This window comes from Python bivittatus, unplaced genomic scaffold (assembly GCF_059951505.1).
Source record: "Python bivittatus isolate LINGU-HERP-01145 unplaced genomic scaffold, Pbiv_v1 ctg000170_np1212, whole genome shotgun sequence".
Taxonomy (NCBI): domain Eukaryota; kingdom Metazoa; phylum Chordata; class Lepidosauria; order Squamata; family Pythonidae; genus Python; species Python bivittatus.
In genome coordinates, this window is record NW_028277039.1 from 871,904 (window position 1) to 894,020 (window position 22,117).

Below are 22,117 nucleotides of genomic sequence, written 5' to 3' on the forward strand. Positions count from 1 at the left end.
CTGCCACGCTCCTGAGTCCAAGATGCTGCACTGCTAGAGGGCTTGGGCTTGGGCTTCAGTTGGTAAATCCAGGTCTGTTTATAATAAGACCATGTTCACCCACAATTTAGCAATGGATAAATGAGCTGTCGGGGGACGCGGTGGCGCAGCGGCTTAATGACGCTGAAAGTTGCAGGCCAGAAAAGGTCGACGCTTCAGCGATTCGAGTCCAGCCTTCGCGTTAGCAGGGTGAACTCCTGTTTCCTCCCCAGTTCCTGTAAACCCAACAGTTCGAAAACTCACATGAGTAGATAAATGGGGACTCTCACTCCGGTGGGAGGAAAAATGCTGGCGGCGCCTTGCAAAAAAAAAAAAAAAGTCGGGAGCAGTTGCCGGTAAGTGTGAAAAACCGTGCGCGCCCAAAAAGGGCGCGAAGCAACGGAAACCCCGCCTCCTGCGCTCGCCAGCTGGGCTCTGCCCTAGGAAGGAGGCTCTGGCAAACCACTTCTGAAACAATTGCCTTGAAAACTGCAAGGACTCGTCCAAGCAGTCACTGCAGAGTCGGTAACGACTGAGCGCAGATTTAAAAAAAAAAAAGAGCTGTCCTGGCATGCATTATTGAAACTTGCTTGGCTGCTCTTCCAGGTTTTATGTCCTCCATCAGCCATGACACCAAAGCAGGGGATGTAGGTGTCTATTTACTGTAGGAAATCTTGATGGTGACCAAGGGTGATGGGCTGTGAAAGCTTGTATGTCTGGTTGGGCTGTAGGAACAAACTGGGGATCTTGCTCATGTTGGTACGTGACCCTGTTGCATGGCAGGGCCCTGGACTTTTTCCAGGGCTGGGTCTGCAGTTGCCTCAGCTTTTGGTGCTGGGAGACTTCTGTCTCCTTGTCCTAGGAGGGATTCTGAGAAGGAAGGAAGGAACTATAGATTTTCCCAGGTAATATTAGGTACAGCCCATATGGGCACCCTTAGCTTAGATGGAGTTTTCACCTCAGAGCAGCTGGATTATGAACTGAAATTGGAAGACATAATGATTAATTCATTGCTATGGTCAGATCAGTCCCTGGTCCAAATGATCTACAAGGTATGTGGTTCACCATATGTTGTTCGGGGACGTGGTGGCGCAGCGGCTTAATGACGCTGAAAGTTGCCAGCCAGAAATGGTCGACGCTTCAGCGGTTCGAGTCCAGCCTCCGCGTTAACAGGGTGAGCTCCTGTTTCCTCCCAGTTCCTGTCAACCCAACAGTTCGAAAACTCACGTGAGTAGATAAATGGGGACTCTCATTCCGGTGGGAGGAAAAATGCTGGCGGCGCCTTGCAAAAGGAGTCAGGAGCAGTTGCCGGTAAGCGCGAAACCGCGCTTGCCCGAAAAGGGCGCAAAGCAATGGAAACCCCGCCTCCTGCGCTCGCCAGCTGGGCTCTGCTCTAGGAAGGAGGCTCTGGCAAACCACTTCCGAAACACTTGCCTTGAAAACTGCAGGGACTCGTCCAAGCAGTCACTGCAGAGTCGGTAACGACTGGGCGCAGATTAAAAAAAAAAAAAATGTCGTTCACCAGATGTCTTAAGGATCTGGATTTTGGACGTCAAGGGAGAATTGACTTTAAAAAAAATGTTTTATAGGAAGATATTATAAACTGCTGGGAGTCCATGTGGAGTCAACAATATAGAACTATTGTAATAAATACTTTTTAAAAAACCAGCCTGTGCGGTTGCAAGATGCAGTACCAATCTCATCCTTGCTCACCATTAAATTCAGTGGGCTTACTCCTACATAAGTGAGAAAGATTCATGATGTCCTGGTGGATTACCAGTAAGTAAAAATTAATCAAAAGAAAACTGGATCATCCAATTAAGTTGAGGGCTGTTACCAGCTAAGTTGTTGAGTTATTTAAGTGTCTGTGTGTTTGGATGAGTGGAGGGACTGGTGGTTTGGACCTCAGCTTTCAACTGTGTAAGAGGTATAATCCCAGAGAAATGGAGGGCTTGGTTCCAGCCCTTTTCCTGCCAAAAGATCTCAGCCTTCGTCTTGCGCTCTGCGTCCTGCTGGGAATTTTACTGAAAAAGAGTTTGTTGTGATACACTGCTCTGGAGGACATGGGGAACTGCTGGATAACAGAGTGCTATATTCAGCTGTTGCACAGAAGCAACACTCTATCTCCTGTTTTTGTGGAAAAACCCTAAAGGGCCCGTGTGTTTTTAATCTATTCGTTCTTGGGAGTGTATCTCACCTTTCCTTTTGAGTGCTCAGTGAAATGTGTATGAGGATCCTCCCCCAGACATTATTTCCATAGGATTGTCCCTCTGAGGTAGGATGGACTAGGAGAGAATAACTGTTCCAAAGAACGAAAAAGAAACATCTCCCTGAACATCCCAAGGTTCTGCTTGGGCTTCTCTTCTGTGGGCACCGCTTCCATTAAATAATCTCCTGCATCCCTTTTGCTCCCTTGACTAAATCTAGGAAGGTGACTAATACTATCCTTGGCTGATAGCTGGGGCTGCTAGTTGCCAGAAATCACCCAGCAATTTGAGGACCAAAGCCTCATATCAAACTGCCATAGACAGTGGCCAGAGGAAAACCCACATTTTCCAGTATGCATTAGAAGCCCTGTTTACCTCTTTAAGATCCAGATGATTGGTAGAGCTCAGAGCTTTTTAGTGATGGCTCCCCTTCTCTGGAATTCCCACAGGGGGGGCGCTTTGGGGTTGTTCTGAGGAGAGGCTGTTGCCAGGGATTTAATTTAATTATGTAATGGTATTTGCTGCTGAAATTATATTGTAATCTGACTGGTTTCACGTAAATTGGTTATAATGAACTCCCCATCTCACAAAAAGTGACTGGGCAGTGAACACCCTACTGCTGCTCCATGAGCTGACCTGTCTCCCAGTGGGCTTCCGGCTGCGATTCATGGTGCTGGTAGTTGCCTTGAAAGCCCTGCGTGGCCCTGGGCCGGTCTGTTGTGGGAGGGAGCACCTCTCCTGGATGGCTCCTGCCCGCTGGGAAGCAGTGTCACCTGGGGGCCCAGAAGCCTGCCTTCTCTCTCCTGGCCCCAGACTTGCAGAGCAGCCTCCCCCCAAGGTACAGGCAGCCCCACCCTATGGGCCTTTCGGAAGGCCCTGATTACCTGACTCTCCCCCTAGGCATCGGGCCAGAGTGTTGATGGAGTTCTGATGGGGGTGTGGTTTCATTTGATGTGTTGATAATGTGATGGGGGGACCCGATCCACTCTCTTTTTATATGTGTGTGTGTGTGTGTGTGTGTGTGTGTGTACATTTCACTGAAGATTTTTATATGAATAAAAGATAAACATGAAAATATATATAAAGGAGAGTTAGGAAAAAAGATAAAAGAAACAGTGTAAGAAACAGTACAAGTAAAAAGAAAAGAAAAAGATAATTAAAGAAGTGACTTCCAATCTTCTTTACAGCAGTTACAAGCCAGCTTATGATCCCTCCTCCTTTTCTAAGATTGTATCATATAGTTCCTTTCTGTCCCATATTTAACCCTTTCAATCAGCAAATTCAGAAATCACCATTTCATTTTCTTCCATTTTCAGCAAAAAGTCCATTGAAGGTTTCCCGTCTTTTATAAAAGTACTTATTGTTTTATCCCTGATCGAACAGGTCAGTTTTGCCATTTCTGCAAATTCTGCCATCTTCACAATCCATTCCTCTGTTGTGAGTATTTCAGTATTTCTCCAACCTTGTTTAAACAATACTCTTTCCCACGGAGGTATGTATTATTTATTTAATTGGTTCAAAAGTACTTCAGTAAACAATATTCCAAATTCAGCTGTCCCCTTAATTCGTTTTAAACTTTCTTAACTCCATTCTTGGCAAACTTTTTGCTTTTAATTCTTTTTAAATCCATATAATTATTTCTTTACTTTTACTTTAATCCTTCAGGTCAGAGGTGCACTCACCAAGGTTTAGGTATTCTACTGGTCTGGAGATCTCTATAACCCTAAAAATTTTCCCACTCCAATGTGCTCTAGAAAGTGGAGTGGGCGAACTCAGTGTCCTTTAAGCAGGCTCTGCTTGAGGCTGTGAGTTTGATCTGTCTTCTATGGCTCCCAGTGCTCTATTCATGAGTCGCCCACAGGGTCCCTCCAGGTCCTGTGGGTTTCCTGGCAAGGAGCTACCTTCCGGATTCCAGGTGGGTGATCTCATGGCTTTTCCTTGCCTGGAAAAGCTTTGCTGGTCCCGGCTCACCGCCCAGCCGCCAATCTCCACCTCAGCATCATCCCTGCAATGCGAAGGCGTGTCAGTCTACCATTTCTCTGCCCAGAAGTCCCCCTACTTTCTTTTGAATTGGACTTGTATGGTTTAGTTATGTTTTACTTCTGTTCACCGCCCAGAGTTCCTTGGGTAGAAGAGTGGTTCTGTCAGTGTGCTAAATAAGTCAACAAACTGCTTCTGAAGAGTGGCCGTGCTTTCTGGCCAGTTCATCCCCTGCACCTTTCTCCCATCCAAGGGGGCCACCAGCTGGACAAACAGGGCCATGCAAGGTGAGGCCTGGAGAAACATCTCCCCGCTTCCCTCCACGAGCAGCAGGAGCCAAGCAGCAGGCGTTGGGCAGAGAAGCCGAGGGTCTTGGGCAGGGCTTCCTTTCCGGCTGCCACTCCCTGGTGCTGGGGGGGGGGTGCAGCTGGATCCAGCCCCAGTTCTTGCTGCACAGACAAATGAAACAACCCTTTTGCACAGGAGGGGTCACTTTCTGGGTTTAATATTAAGGAGGGTCCAGTGCAGGCGATGCAAGTAATTAAAAGCACAGAGAGGTGGCATTGATGTTGTTAGTACGCTGCTTTTCGGCTTGGCTTGGCTCCGCTCACACAGCTTGCAAAGAAGGGGCTCCACTCAGGAGTAAATTAAGAGATGGGAGATGGGTGTTGTGTGCCTCTGTCTCTGTAGATTTGATCTCTTTCCTTCAGGAACATCAGGAGGGGCATCCAGACCCCCCCCCATCCCTCTGCCTGAAGCCCCCTCTGGAGCTGGGTCTCTCTTCCCTAATGCACAGGAGGGCGTTGATGGGGGAGGCAGGGGCCACTGCTTTCCACATTGTGGGCTTGGCAGAAGTGGGAATGATCGCCATGGCACATGGGGTATTTTTCTCGTTTTATTTTGATACAAAAATTTTTTGCTCTATTCTGCGCTTTTACTGTGTCCATTTCTGGGAGTTGTTTTCTGAGTCAGACTCAGTCCATAGGAGCAAAGGGGGATCCCCGCTCTCGGGCTGGCTTGGCACTGGCACGGGCTGGCTTCTCTGGGGGAGTCAGGGTCCTGTGGGAATCAAAGCGCTCCTGTGATGAACTGCCACCAGAGGATGCAGCCAGACTGGCCCTGAGAACTCCAAGATGGCTGTCGCAGCATTCTCCCCCCACCATCTCTCAGTCCTTCACAAGATCCTGCCTCATATATAAACAGATCCCCTTGATCCCCATCTCTCTCCCAGCAAACGTGCAGGGAGCTCTACCCCACCTGCTCACCCCTTGCTCCGAAGCATCCTCATGGCTGGGATCGGAGAGTGCTCCCTTTTAGGCCTGCCAGCAACACCCCCCCCCCCCCGTGCTCTCCCTGCACCCATCTCTACTATAAAGGCCCCTTTCAGGCCCAGCACCCCCGCCTTGCAGTTGCCGGATATGCCTGGCTTGGCCGCCCTATTAATAGCCCAGTGGGTTGGCTGCTGCTTCTCCACCCCCTCAATGTGAGAGGCCCCTGTGTTTGCCTCCCCTCCTTGGCGGCTGGGGCTCCACGCTGTCCTCTTCCTCTGCTGCCACAGTCTCGGGAGAGGCTGCGTTTCCTCTGCTCTTCTGCGCAGCTGCACTTCCGCTTGGAGCTCACTCGGGGGCAGAGAAGGTGGGTGCCATCTGATCCCCTCTGTGCTTGCAGGAGAGGGGAGCCTTGCCCGGCTCTGAACACCAGTCAGGGCGCGGGGAATGAGCAGTACCCCGTGGCTGGATCTTGGAGGAGCGTAAAGATCTCCCAGGGATGCCCTCCAGGCTGCTGGTCAGCATGGCCCTCCTGCTCCGGGTCCCCGTTCAGATCTCCTCATTTCAAGTCTTTGCACTGGAAGCTGAGCCAAGGCAACAGGGTTGGGATCTCTTACGTGTCACTCCTGGACTGCGCGGCCTCAGCTGAAGGAGCCCTCAGGCCGCCTTGTCCCGGGATCTCATTCCTGCCACGATGGATACGGCTTTCTCTCACATCGCTTTGGGCAGTCTCAACCAAACACAACAGCTTATAAATCGCAGTGTTCACTGAACTGGCTGAGGCAAAATCAGGCAGACCAAAATATTCCTTAGTGCTCTAGTTGGTACAACCAAACTACCTGAAGCTTCACTTTCCCAGACCAAGTTGGCTTGATTTAGATGCCCAAGGGATCTCTTCCCCATAGATGCCTTGTTATATTTCCTGCGACCCAAAGAGAAACAAGGCCCCTTTTCTACTATATCATAAATTACATTTCTTGATTTGAAACATTTTTATCATACCCTTTAGTGATTAAGCAACTGGCTTCTAAAAATAATTTGCATGATTTGTTCCGCACTAAATATTGTTCCAGTACTTATTCCTTCCACTTGGGTGAGGGATTATAAAACACGATCAACAAATCTATGGATGCTAAAAAGGTAGTAGGAAAAATCTGGTACAAATAAAGGCTTTGGAGACCATCCTGGCAGCAGGGCATAGAAAAGGATCTGCCTGTCTTGGTGGCTCAGAAGTTGAACGTGAGCCAACAGAATAAAGCAGCTGCAAAAAAAAAGCAAATGCGATCCTAACTTTCATCAATGGAAGGATAGTGCCAAGCTCAAGAGATAACGTCATTCCTCTCTTCTGCGTCAGCCAGGCTGCACTTAGAATGTTGTACCCAGTTCGGTGAAGCTCATTTTAGGAAGGGCATTGACAGGCCAAAGCACGTATGGAGGAGAACGACTACGGGGCCTGTAAGAAAAGCTCCTGAGGAAGCTCAGGGGCAGTGGTGTTCTAGCCTGGAGGAGAAGGGAGAGGAGGGGAGAGGAGAGAAAAGAAAGGAAAAGAGAAAGAAGGCTGCCATGTAGAAAATGGGGCAGAATTTTTCAGAAGAGAGGAAAAGGAACAGTGGCCTTAAATTACAGGAAGGCAGACTTTGGTCGGAGATCAGGAAGGGTTTCCTAGGGGTAAGAAGCCAAAGAGGTGGTGGTAGTTGTTGCTGCACTGGCAGGGTGTTTCTCCAGGGTGCCCTCGAACTGTTATGGTCCATGATTCTACCAAAGGGGATGGGGAACGAGCTCAGTCAATGATGGTTAAAGATAAAATAACCCACCTAGAGAACAGCTTAGCTAGCCTGGCAGACTCTCAACAGAAGGGGAAGGGAGGAAACAATCTTCATCCAGCTCACTTGATTACTGAGTTCACCCAAGTTCTAGTTCACAAAGTGCAATGAATCATCAAGCAACCAAACAGTCTAGGTTTACACAAGATGCTGGGTTACCCACAACCCTCACCTACAAATTTAATACTGAGCTTAAAGTATTTTAAATGTACACCCTTAGGACTCCAGTTTACCTGGTTAAATGTGTTGGGGAACATTGTGAGCACGTATGTCAAAGTGGGAGAAGCTGAGTTCATGCAACATGCTAAAACATTGTCTATTTAGAATTTTTTCCATAATCTACAATTGGCAGGGTTCTCATCACATAGAATATTTGTTTGTTTGTTTGTTTGTTTGTTTGTTTGTTTAGTCCCCCGCCCATCTCCCCCCAATGGGGGACTCTGGGCAGCTCACAACTCGTTAAAACAAATAAATATACAATTAAAACCTATAACAATACACATTCACAAAAATAAAAGGGAAAAAATCCAGGAGGCCAATGGTTCAAGGCAGCAACGCCAGGCCACTAAGGGACTAGCCAACCCCACATTTGATGATCCGCCTCCCCGCCCCGGGCCAGATGGCAGAGCCAGGTCTTCAGATCCTTCCAAAAGGCCAGGAGTGAGGGGGCCAATCTCGCCTCCGGGGGCAAGATGTTCCAAAGGGCGGGGGCTACAGCGGAGAAAGCCCACCTTCTGGACCCTGCTGGTCGGAGCTCTTTTGCTGAGGGGGTCCGGAGCATGTCCCCTCTGTGTGATCGGGTGGGACGGGTTGAAGTTATGGGGAAGAGGCAGTCCCTTAGGTAACCTGGTCCCATGCCATGTAGGGCTTTAAAGGTGATAACCAACACCTTGAATTGGACCCGGAAGCAAACTGGTACCCAGTGCAGCTCCCGGAGCAATGGTGTTATGTGGGCCCTCCTTGGGGCTCCAAAAATAGCCCATGCGGCTGCATTCTGGACCAGCTGTAGTTTCCGGATACTCTTCAAGGGTAGCCCATGTAGAGTGCATTGCAGTAGTCTATCTGGGAGATAACAAGGGCATGAGTGACTGTTCGAAGGGCATCCCGATCCAGGAAAGGGCATAACTGATGCACAACCCGAAGTTGTGCAAAGGCCCTCCTTGCCACGGCTGCCACCTGCTCTTCAAGCAGGAGCCGTGAGTCTAGGAGGACCCCCAGATTACGCACTGGGTCTGTCTGGGGCAGTGCTACCCCATCCAGCACCAAAGATGACAAAGTCCCGGATACAGAGGAGCCATTAACCCACAGCCACTCCGTCTTACCAGGGTTCAGCCGAAGCCTGTTGTTCCCCATCCAGACCCTTACAGCCTCCAGGCACCACGAAAGGCCAGTCATGGCATCACTTACTTCACCAGGGATGGAGATGTATAATTGCATATCATGATGATACCTCATCCCATGATGACGGATGATCTCACCCAGTGGTTTCATGTAGATGTTGAAAAGGAGCGGAGAGAGAACCGAGCCCTGCGGCACCCCACAAAGGAGGGGCCGAGGATGGGACCTCTCGCTCACTATCACCACCGATTGGGATTGGCCCTGGAGAAAGGAGGCGAACCAGCACAAGACCGTGCCGCCCACCCCCAATTCCCTGAGTCATCCCAACAGGATACCATGGTCGACGGTATCAAAAGCCACTGAGAGATCAAGGAGAGCAAGGATGGTCGCACTTGCACCATCCCGCTCCCGCCAGAGATCATCCATAAGTGTGACCAGTGCCATTTCCATTCCATAACCGGGCCTATGAATCATAATTAACTTCTCACCATGACTGATTAAGGTGTTGGATTAGAACCCAGGAGTCCAGGTTCAACTCATCCTCTGCCATGGAAGATCTTTGGTTGGCCTTGGGTCAACCTGAGTCACTGTCTCTTAGCCTAATCTTTCTCACTGGGTTGTGGTGGGCAAAAATTGAAGGAGAGCATATTATATATTGCCTGCAGTTTCTTCAGGAAAGGTGGAATCAGCCACAAATCTACATATAACATTATGGCTTAAGGGGGAAAGTGTGCAGAGGAAAGGCAGAAGGTGTTGTTGCAAAATACCTTCAAGTTCTCTTGGGTGAAACTGATTATTTAAAACCTTCTTGACCTGGGTTTTGGCCTGACCTGGAGCTAAAATTACTACTGCGCTACTTTTAACACCTTTAAGCATGATAATGTCCTGTAAATTAACCTCTCCATATTTTCATTTTCTTTGAAGTGGTTCATCTCTTACCTGGGAGGTGTTAGTAGTAAGTGTTTTTGGCAGATTATCATTTTAGTCCAAGGTTACTGTACTGTGGAATGCCACAAGGTTATTTTCCACAGTGGGTCTGCTAACAAGAGTTTGGCTGTCAAGTTCTGCAGGAGGTAGAGGCGAGGAAGAGAAGAAATTTACCAGAAAATCTGTACATTTTGAGGGACTTAATAGGGTGTAGTTGTGTAGGGTGAAAAGGTAGTCTCTTGAATAGCTGTTGATTACAAGGGGTGTGTCCTAAGAGCTGTTGATTGACCATTGTGAATCATTGTGTGAGTGCTTTTGGTAGAGCAAGCAGAGGCTGTTGTGGAGACTGTTGGAGGAATATAAAGTAGCCAGTTTCCAGGAAACAGAAAACTGAGCAAATGAACAAAGAGCTAACAGGAGTTTGGAGTGCAGTTTGGCAGAGAATTTTAAGGAGGAATGTGTAACAAATTTCTCTCTAAGTCAACAGTGTGCATTTGGCTACCTTTAGATCCTGAGAAAGGAACATGAATAAATACAAGCCTTTCTACTAAGACTGTGCATAGCTTTCAAAAGAGATACTTTGTAAAGTATGTTAGTGTGAACAAAGCACCTCTCATCAAAGCATTAAAGCAGCTTCATCCTTTGGGATGATCAGTTGCTCCAAAGGTTGTCTCCACAGTCTGTACATCTGTGTGCATGCACTAGAGCAATTGCACACTGAAGAAAACGAGGGAACAGAAACTAATGCATGCTAAATGGATAATTCTGCTTGTAAGCTATGCTGTCAGCCAGAAGTATGTATGCAGAACAGCTTCAAAGTCCACTGACAATTCCCTCTTTCAGGTAACACATATTGAAGATCGAGAAGGAAGCTCAAGAACCTTAGAGCTTAGGTGGTGTTTCATAATTCCATGTTTTTATACATCCATCTGAACTCAATTGGCTAAGGTGTCATTAGTATGCAGATGATACTCATCTCTGTTCCCTTCACAGGAAGACACTGAACCTTTTGAGACTATCTGATGGACGTTTGGTTTGGAAGGAAGTAAAATGTAATGGGGCTGTAGGCTGCTGAAGCAATAGGTCTGCAGATTGGGACTTATATTTGCACCTGAACACTAGAGCTGGGACATGGGCTGTCTTTTTAATGAACGGTCCAACCCTGGCCTCAGTTATTCCTGCCCAGCCCTTCCAGGATATAAAGCACTTTATACAAGCTATCCTTGAAGGCAGCCCAGACACTGCAAATGACTGAGAATTGTCAGTTTTATTATCAAGCCACTTTTCTCTGGCCATTTCACTCAAAGTAATTCACAAGGTCAAAGAGAAAGAATTAAGTAGCATGTTCCAAAAGCTCATTAACAATACAACAGCAGAGGAGGCCTTTCCAAGCCAGGGAAGATGAACCAGATAGGCCCCTGGGAGGAGATCCCCTTCCAAGCTACATGGAATTAGGTCTTTGCCAGTTTCACTATTTTTTCTTGTGCTCCAGCTCAGCACAAGTAGGTGGCTTTGATCCGTAAAGGCCTCAATAGCCAGAATAACATAGGATGGCCCCCCTCCCACTTTGGCAAGGGTTCCACACCATCCAAGAGAAAGATGAGCATTGAGGAGAAGACCTTGATTGCAGTGAAAGCATCTTTTGTTATACACCCGCCTCTCTCAAGCAATGTCTGCATTTACTGCATATTCTTCTTGTCTCACTCAACCGGTATGGACTTTCTTATCATTATATTGTTTTAATTATTGAGATTGGCTATAATAAAAGAATCTTGCAAGTCTCATTTTGCTGTGCCTCCTTTTCCTTCTTATACATCAGACAATTAGGGAAGCGTTTGCCTGAGCCCCTTCCGAATGTTATCTCACTGTTCTGGACTTTAAAATGCTTCAGCCCTTTTGCCTAGGCAAAGGCACATTTGTATCTCTGTCAAGATCATAATCTTCCTTACTCTCTACTCCTTCGCCCAGGCTGAGAGCTTTCATGACCTCCCCCTCTCTGAGCTGAGCCTCTCTCTCTTCCTAGGACCACAATATTGGCTGCGGTCGCCTTCCTCGAGGCTTTCCAAAAAGTTGCAGACATGGCCACCAACACAAGAGGTAAGGTGACATCTTGGAGTTTTTGGGGGGCTGAGGCAGAAAATAAGCATGTAAAATTGTGTGGGGATGCACAGAGTACCCATCTGGGAAGCCCCTTTCACTGCTTGGAGAGAGGGGAACTTCACTGATCCAACCCCAGCTGGGCCCAGTTCTGGGAGCCACCCCTGCTGTCAGAACAATTCAGTGAAGTTGGAACCAGGGCCAAGAAGGGCACCAGAGAAGATCTTCCAAGGAGATAGTGAATGCCTTCAAGCAGAGGCCAAGGGTTTTAACTTGGGCTCACCCTGAGGCCGCCCAGGGGCCCCTCTAGCTCTGAGATTTTGTGATTCCATGTTTGGTCCATCCACTGTGGGTATTGTGTTCTCTCCAACAAGGTTTTGGATGGCTATGAGTTGAACAGCCATTTGATTGAGAAGCAGGCATACCGCTTTTATGAGACATTTCCATTTTTATTTTCGGTTTGGTGCTGTGGTTCCTGGAGAATTTTCATTACGAAAAATGAAAATTTCAGAGCATTTTTTCCCCTTATGGAGCCCCAGAACAGAGAGAAGCGGCATGTTCAGGATATTGTGTGATTGCAGGTGAATTTCAGTCTGTATCTGAGATCAGTGTGGGACAGAGAATTAGATGCACTGACTATCTCAGAGGAACATGAATGTCATCTTGGTTCTTGCTCGGGGCTCTGCAGATACTGCAGAGAGCTGATTTCTGCTGCAGGACTTGTCCCTCCCCTCCCCGTGCATGGATGTGTTGCACCAATCTGGCATACTGCGTAGGCCAGGCACACGCAGGATTCTTTCAACCGACTGTGCACGTGTGTGTGTGTTGATCTGGCCTGGGGCAGATTCACCTCAGCTGGAAAGTAGGTTAAAGGCAGAGATCAAGGGGGAAGAGCCTCAAAGCGGGGAGAGGGTGGGGATCATTTCTCTTGGGTCCCCCCTACATGTGCCCTTTAACACTGCTGCTTCCCAGTTTTTAAAATCACACTGTTCAGTAACTGCAGCCAAACGAAAGGTGAGTGCCTGTCGAGTCACCACATCCGTGGCTGGTTAGTGTCACCTCCCTGGTCTTGGCAGACTTCCCTGCAAGGGACGCCAGGAGAGAGGCGCTGGAAAGGCTGCAGCCCTTGAGAGGACAGAGGCGTGGGGAGAAAAGGCAACCCCCAACCGCCACTAGAAGGCTCGGCCCCCGGTTGCAGCTTCTGGGGAGCGGGAGGGGGATTTTGGCTCAGATGTCACCAAATAGCTGGCGAGGTGGCAGAATATTGGGCCGGATGGGTGGCGTTGTTGCGTTTCTTTCGTCTTGAACTCCTCCAAGAGATCCCTCAGAGTTGAACCCTGAGCAGAGCGCAAGGGAGGCACAGACCCTCATGCTGTTGATTGGCTTGGCAGCCACGAAGACACCTGGAGGCGCTGAGGTCTGTGAGCCACCAGGCCAGCACGGGCAAATCCTGCCCACAGCAGGTAGTGTAGAATCCAGGGAGTAGGGTGGTCTTAGGACACTGGGCTAAGTTGAGTCAACGGAGGGAAAGTGGGCAGTGGTACGAGGTCCCAGTGCAGGGGGCCAGGAGGGAAGGCCCAGAGAAGCACTCGCCAGATGCCCCGTGGTCCTTTTCTTTTCTTGGGGGAAGGAAGGTGGCCACTAAAATCCTCTAGTCAGCCTAGGGATAGAGGGAAGATGCCCCTTAGGGCAGAGGCTCTGCCCCCCACACTCCCTGTCCGTTTCTGCCCAGCTCTGCATCTCCCTCTGTTTCACCCCCAAAGGTATGAGGGCAGGTGAGGAAATTCTAATGCAGGTGAAGGTTCCTCTAAAGGTTTCTCTAAAGGTTCCTCCAGATCAATCTGTAGCAGCAGGTAAGTCTTAGAAAGCTTCCCCGAACGTGCTACCGCCCACACTTGTGCTGCTGCGCAGATCCTGCTTGCAAACAAATGTGCAGGTGCTCAAAGAGGCCAGTGGGAAGATCTGAGTCAAGGAGCATCCAGCAGCACAAGTCTAGATGATGGGCGTTTTACGTGCTTAAAACACAGCAAAACGTAACTGTCTTAGCCTAAGGAAAGCCTGGGCTTTCTTGCCGAGGTTTTCAAGCGCACTCACGGCTTGGAAACATCTCACGTTAGCTGAAGAAATTCATAGAACTCTAGAATGCGGTGGGTTGGGAGGAGTTTTGCAGATGGTCTCATCCAACCCCATATCCAGAGGAGGAGCCCACCACTGGGACGCTCCAGGCAGGTGCCCACTCAGGCTTTGCTTGAAGGCTCCACCGAAGGTGTCGAGCTCCGGCAGCTGATTCATCTGAAAGTGAGGTAATGTGAATGAGAACTTCAGTGAGTTTCTTTAACCAGACTTATTGAAAGGGAGTGGAAAAATTTTTGGCAACTGGTCTCTTTCACTTTGGAACCTCTGAGACTTTTTCAGGGTTTTCCTAACAGACTCTCTGTGAACAGATGAAATAACTTAGAAATGTGCAGATGGTCAAGGATTTTCCAATCACCTCTGACTCCCTCTCGGGCTCTGAACAGACCATCACTCCCAGGGCAGTCTGCTCCACTAATGAACAGCTCTTACTATTAGATACCCAGTCAAAATCTCCTTCCTTATAATTTAAGCCCATTGTTGTTTCTTCTCCTGACTTCTGGAGCACCCTGAAGAATTCAGCCCTGGCTGACATGACATGACATGATAGCCCTTCAGATACTTGATGAAGGCAGCTATTGTGTCTCCCTGCTGCAGCCTTCTCTTCCCCAGGGCCTCGGTCTCTTAAGTTTTTCCTTCCAGGCTCTTATAATCTTGGTTACTGTTCTCTGGACACATTCCAGTTTGTCAGCATCGTTCCTAAAATGTAGTGCCCAGAACTGGATGCAATTCTAGGTGCAATCTGACCAGTACGGAATAGAGAGGAATGATGACTTCTCTTGATCATGACACTAACCCTCTGTTGATACAGTCTAGGACAACATTTTTTTTTAAAGCCGCATCACACTTCTGGCTTGTCTCTCGCTTGCAAGGCACCACAATCCTTTTCACATACAGTGCCACACAGTATGTCTCCCTGATCCCATGTCTTTAATTTTTCTTACCCAAAGAATGGACGATGCATTTGTCCACGTTAAAGTTCCTCTTGCTACTTGTACCAACTTGCTAGTTGTACCCATTGTACCAGCTTTCAAAGCGTTTCTGAATCTTGATTCTGTCCCCTAAGTGGTATGCTGTTTCTCCCATCTTTGTGCCATCCGCATATTTAACAATCATATTTTCTAACCCCTCAAACAAGTCATTTATAAATGTGTTCACCAGCCCAGGATCTAGCTACTCCACCCAACACTTCCTTCCAGTGTTACATGGAACCATATCAATATACTGGTTGGGTTCAATTTTTCAACCCACTCTGTATGCATCTAATGGTAGCTGAGTCCAGTCCAAGTGTTGCCATCATCTGTACTAGGATTCCATGGGAGACTCTGTTGAAATTTTTGCTGAAGTCAAGGTTCATCTTTAAAAATAATGGCTTTAAATTACAAGGAAGTAGATTTCAGTGGACATCAGGAAATTTCCTAATTGTAAGCGCTGTGCAGTCGTGGAACAGACTCCTTCAGTAAATGCTTTTAAACAAAGCCTGGCTGGCCATCTGCTGGGGGTGCTGCAGCAATGGTTCCCTGCACTAGGGGGGTTGGGCTCGATGACCCCCAAGATCACTTCTAATCCTGCATTCTGTGACGCAGTAAATCTGCCACATTCCCACTGTCAACTAAACTGGCTATTCTCTCAAAAAAAGGAGATCAGATGGGTTTGGCATAATTTGAAAAACCATGCTGGCTTGTGCTAAGCAATGCATTCTTTTCTAAATGCTCAAATATCAATTGCTTAAGTAATCAGTTCTAGAGTTTTGCAGGTATTGATGTCAAGTTGATAGATCTGTGGTCTCCCAGAACCTCTTTTTTTTCCATTTTTGAAGATAGGGACAACATATGCTCTTCTTTAAAGCTCTGGCATCATGCCCATCCTTCGCAGTTTTTCAAAGATCTCAGAAAGGGGCTCCAAAGTGACACCCATCCACAATTTCCGTCAAGACTCTTGGTTGTAATTGGTCTGTTCCTGGAGACTTAAGCTGGTTCTGGATAACCAGGTATTCTCTAACAATCTCCTTGTGTCAGTGTTTCTGCTTAGTTCCATCTGACTATAGTTTCCCTTTGAGGAGAAGACCAAAGCAAAGTGATTGAATTGCTTTGCCCTCTGAGTATCACCTGTGCATCCACAAGTGTTTCTTAAGCTGCCTGGCCCTCACTTTTTTACTTTTTTCATTGCAGGCTCTCTTCTTTCTCTTCCACAAGATTCAGCCTCTGGAACAATTTTTCCCTCTTCCAGCCCATCTTTTGGCAGGAGTCACTCATCTTGAAAATTCATCCCATTATCCACAAATCCATATTGCTCCTGTTGGCACCCACTGAATAGCCAGTTGTTCGCTTATAGTACTTTTCTCTGTCTTCCTGGGCCACACACTTCACCCCCTGTGCTTGTGGCACCTCTGCCTTCCTGCCCAACACCAACGGTCCCCTGCAGTGCCTCCAGGGCTTTGTCTGACGGTGTCATTAGTCCCCTTGTGGATCAGGAGAGAGGGATGGTTCTCTTGGGAGTCCTTCCACCACGTCTTTGATCAGTGCTTCAGGAAGGCAGCAGGCTTCTCTTTGTAGACCATCCTGGCAACAGATGGCTGCTGATGCATCAATAAAGTGTTGAGATCGTGGGCAATAATAGTTCCTCACTGTGCAGCAGTGGACAGACGAACCTCGAATACTGTGGCCAGTTCTGGTCAACACAGGGCAAGATTGGTCAGTTTTCCCTTTTGCTCCTCCTGTTCCAAGAAGGCAGCCAGCTTGCATGGTGGCATGTATACCGGAAGTCCTCAGGTTTTGATGGCAATCAGTGCAATGTCACATGATCACGTTGCTTAGTGACAGCAATCCAGGCAATCCTGGTTGCTGTCGTAACCCCAGGGCCACGTGGGTTAGTAAGCAGGAAGAGGTGGGAGTCCCAGGCAAGCAGGCCAGCGGCTGAAAGCTGTGGGTGAAAGCTACAGGTGAGTAGGGAGGTGCTGTGGGTGGGTGCTACAGAGCACAGGCGGGGGGTGCTGCAGGCAGGTGCTACGGGGTACGTGGGTGCTGCCAGGGGGCGGGGAGTGCCATGGGCAGGCGCTATGGAGCAGAGGTGGGTGCCACAGGCAGGCACTACAGCATGCGAGTGGGCGAAAAAACAGCGGGTGCGACTTCCAACTTCCTGCCGGCTTCTCCATTGACTTTGCTTGTGGGAAGCTGGCAGGGAACATCAAAAATCACAATCATGTGACCACAGCTCGCTGCAACATCATAATTGCGAGCCTGGCACTGAGCCCACATCACCATCATGTGAACACGGGGATGCTGTGATGGCCAAAACCAGTCATAAGTCTCCCTTGTTCAGTCCCCCTTCATAACTGAACAGTTGCTGAACGAGTGGTTGTAACCTGAGGACTACCTGTAGTTCTTGTCTTCCAGGGAGAAAACAAACACAGCACATCTCCTGCCAGTCATGCGGTCCCTCCATCTCTGTTTTCCTCTGAACCACAAACAAACAAATGTGCTTTCCTGACCAATCTCCTGACTCCTCTCTTAGTGAACTCACTTTCCAGAAGTGCTTCCTTCTACATCCTCTGCCCTCAGCTCAGCCAGCAGGAAGCAATGCCCCTTAACCATACCAAAGTGGGCAGCGGGCAGCACTCGGGAAACAACTGGCAGTAGGCAGCGCTTCGCTTTCCCTCTTCTCTGCCTCTTCCCTTTCCTTACCTGAACTCCATGCCCAGGCCCTCTTTGCCCGTTCCCTCACTCAGGATTAACGTAGATGACACCTCAAAGAGGATCTGGACGTGGGGTGGGGTGAATGTGTGTGCGTGCATGAGACCAGAGCGGCGATGGAGATGGAAGCAACTCTTCGGCCCCCTTTTTTGTGGAGTGGGCCTGTGCTGTGTGTGCTTCACGAGAGCCGGGAGGGAGTTTCCAGTAGGAGCGTCTGGGCCAAGGTCTGGCTGCAGGGCAGTGGGACTTCCCTCCGCTCCCTCACTTTCGGGGCCACCCCGTCTTCCCTGGCAGTTCTTTCCAGCTCCTGTACCCCTTTGGCCTGGCCCTGCTGCTGTTTCCACAAGGAGAGGACTTCGAGCTGGGAATTTTCCCTGGGCGGGGGGTGGGGGTGGGAATGGGTGGGGGAGTTATAGCATTGACCAGATAGGTCCCCTGGGGGTGAAACTGATTAGAGAATAGAAAATCCTTGGATGTAAGATGGTGGCTCCTCAGTTTCAAGGTTTACGTTATGCCGCTGTGAGAGAGCACGGCATCTCCTTAGCTGATGGTTGGCCTTGGTGGATCTGGGATGTGCAGCTCCGTTCTCCAGCTTTGGACTTCACGCCTTTCCAGGATGCCCAGGGCCTGCCCTGCGTGGCCTTGACCTGGTGGATGATGGCTTTGCAGTGCCGCCTCGGTGCCTTTAGTTCTGCCCCACTGGAGCTACCCTGGGGCAGGAAAGATGCAGAGGGCCCCCTGCCTCTTGCCCCGGGCCTTTGCCCATTAATCCTGGGGCCCCCTTTTCTCACCCAGGAGCCACAAGGGACATCGGCTCGGCGCTGACCCGGATGTGCATGCGTCACCGTAGCATCGAGACCAAGCTGAGGCAGTTCACCAAGTAAGTGTGCCTGATTCTCTTACAAGGCCCAGCTCGGTTTGCAGGCCAGAGGCACTTCCCCCTCCGAAGGGTGGGCTTTGAAAGAGGGGCAGGAATCCAGGCAGCCGCCTTCTCCAGCAGGGCTGTTCTGGTCAGAGGGACTTTGCTTGGACCAGTCCTGGTCCTGGTGGCCTGGGAATCCTGTTCCCCCAGGGGTGGGGCCCCTTCTCACACTCCACGTGGGTCTGGACCGTGTGGTCTCTCCCCCTCCCTCCCCTCCCCTGGGCATTTTTCTGACATGCAGACCAGAGAGCGCCCACAAAACCTGCAACCTGGGCCCAGAAGGACTTCATGCTGCCAAGTGGAAACAGAAGGGGCTCTACAGGTTGCTTGGTCCCAAAGAACACCCCCTTCCCCCATTTTCAGCCTCCCAGAACTGGCTTCCACTTCAAAGCAAGCGTCTGGGTAAATGGTGGATTTTATGAAAGCAGTTATCATTATAAACAAGCACCCAAAAAGGGCCCTCAGCCCCTGCCAAAGGCCACCTCCTAAGGCAGAAGGGCTACAGAGGCAGGCTGAAGAGGATTGTGCTGTGTTCCAAGAGGGTTTGCCCTAAAGGCCTAATCTTCAGCGTGTTTGATGTAATTCATTCTGTGCTTCCCTCCGGCCTCCCTGAACATCGTGTCTTCCAGCCACGTTGGCCAAAACTCCCAGCAGCACAGCCCATTGGCAGGGGATGAGGGGAGTTGAAGGCTGTAACTTGGCCTTCCTGGAGGTCATTCAAGCAGGGAGCCCATTTTCCAGTCCCACTTCGGAGCAAAAGGACTTTCGCAGGCTAGAGGCTCCCTGGTTTCCCACGTTCTGGACCTGATTCAGAGGCAGGCGGTGCTGCTCAGCCGCTCCTCCTTGACCCTCCTGGCCTCTCTCAGAGGAAGCCGTTCTCTGAGGCTTTGGCTCACTGTTTCCTTCTCTTCTGCCATGTCTCTGTGGCTGCAGTGCCCTCATGGAGAGCCTGATCAACCCTCTGCAGGAGAGGATAGAGGACTGGAAGAAAACTGCCAACCAGCTGGACAAGGACCATGCGAAAGGTAGAGCTGCCACGTGGCGTCCCTCTGTCCCAGGTCCATGCAGGCAAGGAGGCTGGCAGGGCACCCAGGGGGAATGGGGTGGCTGGAAACCAGAGAAAGTTGTGAGTTGTGGCCCTCGGTGCTCGTCTTCTGCCTCTGCTGTCAGGCTCTGTGAGATGTGGCTGCAAAACATCATGGCTGTGGCCTGGGGGCCCAGCTGTTGGGCCACAGAGGGGACAAGACAGCTGAGCCAAGAGCTTCAGGGTGGCCTCTCTCCTGCCTCTTCAGAATACAAACGAGCCCGCCATGAGATAAAGAAGAAGTCCTCTGACACACTGAAGCTTCAGAAGAAAGCGCGCAAAGGTGAGAGTCTGATGGTGTTGTAGAAACATTGGGAGGCATCGAGGGGGTGAGGAGGGAGCTGTTTCAGGGAGCATTTGGCATCTCCATAGGACAGGTGATGTGAAGGGACAGTGGCCAGGGTGGGATGGTGGTGGTGCTGGTGGAGCTGAACTTCCTTGCACGACAGGAAAAGGGCAGAATTTATTTCAAGTCACATGCCTGAAAGATTTCAGCTGCTCTTGCACTCTGTGTTTAAAAGCTAGAAAACCTAGGTGGCAGTTCACATCTCAAGAGTCAGAGAAGATGGCTGACCTAGAAACCGCATTGCCCTATTTCCCAGGGTTTATCATTGGCCTGGTGCTTCCTGGCCATGGCACTCTGGAAGTTCCAGAGGATTTGAGGGCACCCAGACCCAGCTGGCAATAGGGGCACAATCCAAGGGGAGGAAGGAGCATCTGAGCCCCTCCACATTGGCCTTCCCTGGACTGGGGTGGGAAGGAGCAGGTGTTTCTGGAAGTGGTTCTGTATGGTGCTTTCTGCAGGCCTCTTGTGGTCAGCCTCAGTCTCGCAGGAGGACACATGGAGGAGGAGGAGGAGGAGGAGGAGGAGGAGGCTTCTTCTGAAGATTATCTGGGCCTGCCAGGGTGGGCACAAATCTGGGGCAATCTCTCCCTGCCATCCTGCAAGGTCCTCACTCAGGTCCTCTACTCAGGGGAATCCTCTACCTGGGAAAGTGGGGGGGCTCCACAGATCTCATGTTTCATCCTGATGTGATTGAAAAGTGAATCACTGAGAGGGGGAGGTGCCTCACTTGGGGGAAGCATTTGCTTTGTGAGGGCTGGGAAAGGCAGCTACGGCCAAAGCAGTTTGGGCAAGGCGGTGAGTCTGTGTACCTGCCTTCTTTCATACATTCTTCTCTTTCTCCTCTTTTTTTTCCTTTCCACATTCCTCTGTAGAGCTACTTGGTAAGTCAAACGTTGCCAACCCAGCTTCATCCAGGCATCCCTCACTCCTTCATGGCCTTTGCTTTGTTACCCCCCTCCTCCCCCCATCCCATCCAGCTGGGCTTGAAATGAAACAAAGCTTCAGATGATGCACCATCATAGCAGGATCCCTTGAAGTTCTCAGGGACTTGAGCACAGCTCCAACTTGGTTCTCCTTCTGAACCAATGGCTGGGAGCGTCAGGAAAAGCTCTTCCGCTTGCACCAGGGATTACCACAACTGCTGCAGCACCACGTGGACCATCTCAGGAAGCCTGGTGAAACCACCTTTAAGGTTAGGTTAGCTCTGCTCTCCCTGTATTGTAGAGGGTCACACCAAGAAGGGAGGGCTTGCTTCAAGGTCCCCAAATCCAAGACTTGCAGAAATTGCTTCTAAACCTTGTATTCTGCCCTGCTGGCAAATCTAACATGCACACTCACTTCATTGGCCCAAATGCAGCATCCTGGAGGGGCCACTGAGTCTCACACACAGAAATCCAGACTTCCTGACAATTGGATCTCTAGCCCGTGAAGAGGAGCCCACCACTTACTTGGGCCATTGGTTCCACTGTCCAACTTGTCTTTATTGTTGGGAATGTTTTAAACATTTATTCATTTTTACATATACAGATTAGAACATTTCTATATCGCCATAATTCATTGCAACTCAAGGCTGTTTACATGGTAAACTTTAAATTGGAATCTGCCTCCTTGTTACTCGAATTTGTTATTCCATGTCCTGCCCTCTGATACGAGATAGAACGGGTCTTGAACTTTTCCTGTGTGACATCCTTTCAGGATGTTGAAGAGAGCCCTCCTATCCCCACTCTCAAGGCTAAATGTGCCCTCCTCTTCAACCTCTCTGTATAGGATCTAGCTTCTAGTTTGGTGGACATCTCACTGCCTTTCTCTGAATCTCTTCCAAGTTTGCTAAATCCTTCTTGAAGTGTGGTGCCCAGAACTGGGCTTGCTGCAAAAAGTGGTTCTAACCAAAGCAGAATGAAATGGATCCATGACTTCATCTGATTTGGAAGGCGCCCCTCTGTTGTTGCAGACTGAAACAACTCAGTCCCCTGTGATGCCAGTATTCCCGAAGAGGGCTCCTGCTCCGCTCCTGCCATTGTCATTGCGGAGGCTTTGCTTGGTTTGGTTTGGTTTGACTTCGGAGTCAGGTTTTGACTCCTGGTGACTGCCTGGACAAGTCCCTGCAGTTCTGTTGCCAAGGCTTTTCGGAAGCGGTTTGCCCTCGCCTGCTTCTTCCCAGGGCTGAGAGGGAGGGGCTGGCCCCCGGCCACCCGGTTGGCTTTGTGCCTCAGGCGGGACTAGAACTCAGGGTCTGCCGGTTTCTAGCCTGGTGCCTTAACCACTACACCACACTGGCTCTC

General features: G+C 49.7%; 1 protein-coding gene across 16 annotated transcripts in view; it reads left to right on the top strand.

Moving 5' to 3' along the window:
- Positions 1 to 22,117, top strand: part of MTSS2 (MTSS I-BAR domain containing 2) — a 71,019-nt gene that overhangs the window by 21,851 nt on the left and 27,051 nt on the right. For 13 of the 16 annotated variants that reach the window (XM_088135455.1, XM_088135464.1, XM_088135451.1 and 10 more), the window contains 5 exons: positions 11,585 to 11,658; positions 18,279 to 18,363; positions 19,339 to 19,430; positions 19,698 to 19,772; positions 20,708 to 20,716. In XM_088135455.1, coding sequence (XP_087991581.1) covers positions 11,585 to 11,658; positions 18,279 to 18,363; positions 19,339 to 19,430; positions 19,698 to 19,772; positions 20,708 to 20,716 — 335 coding nt within the window. The remainder of the gene's footprint in view (positions 1 to 11,584; positions 11,659 to 18,278; positions 18,364 to 19,338; positions 19,431 to 19,697; positions 19,773 to 20,707; positions 20,717 to 22,117) is intronic. The other 3 variants (XM_088135452.1, XM_088135454.1, XM_088135458.1) reach the window with 1 other exon arrangement.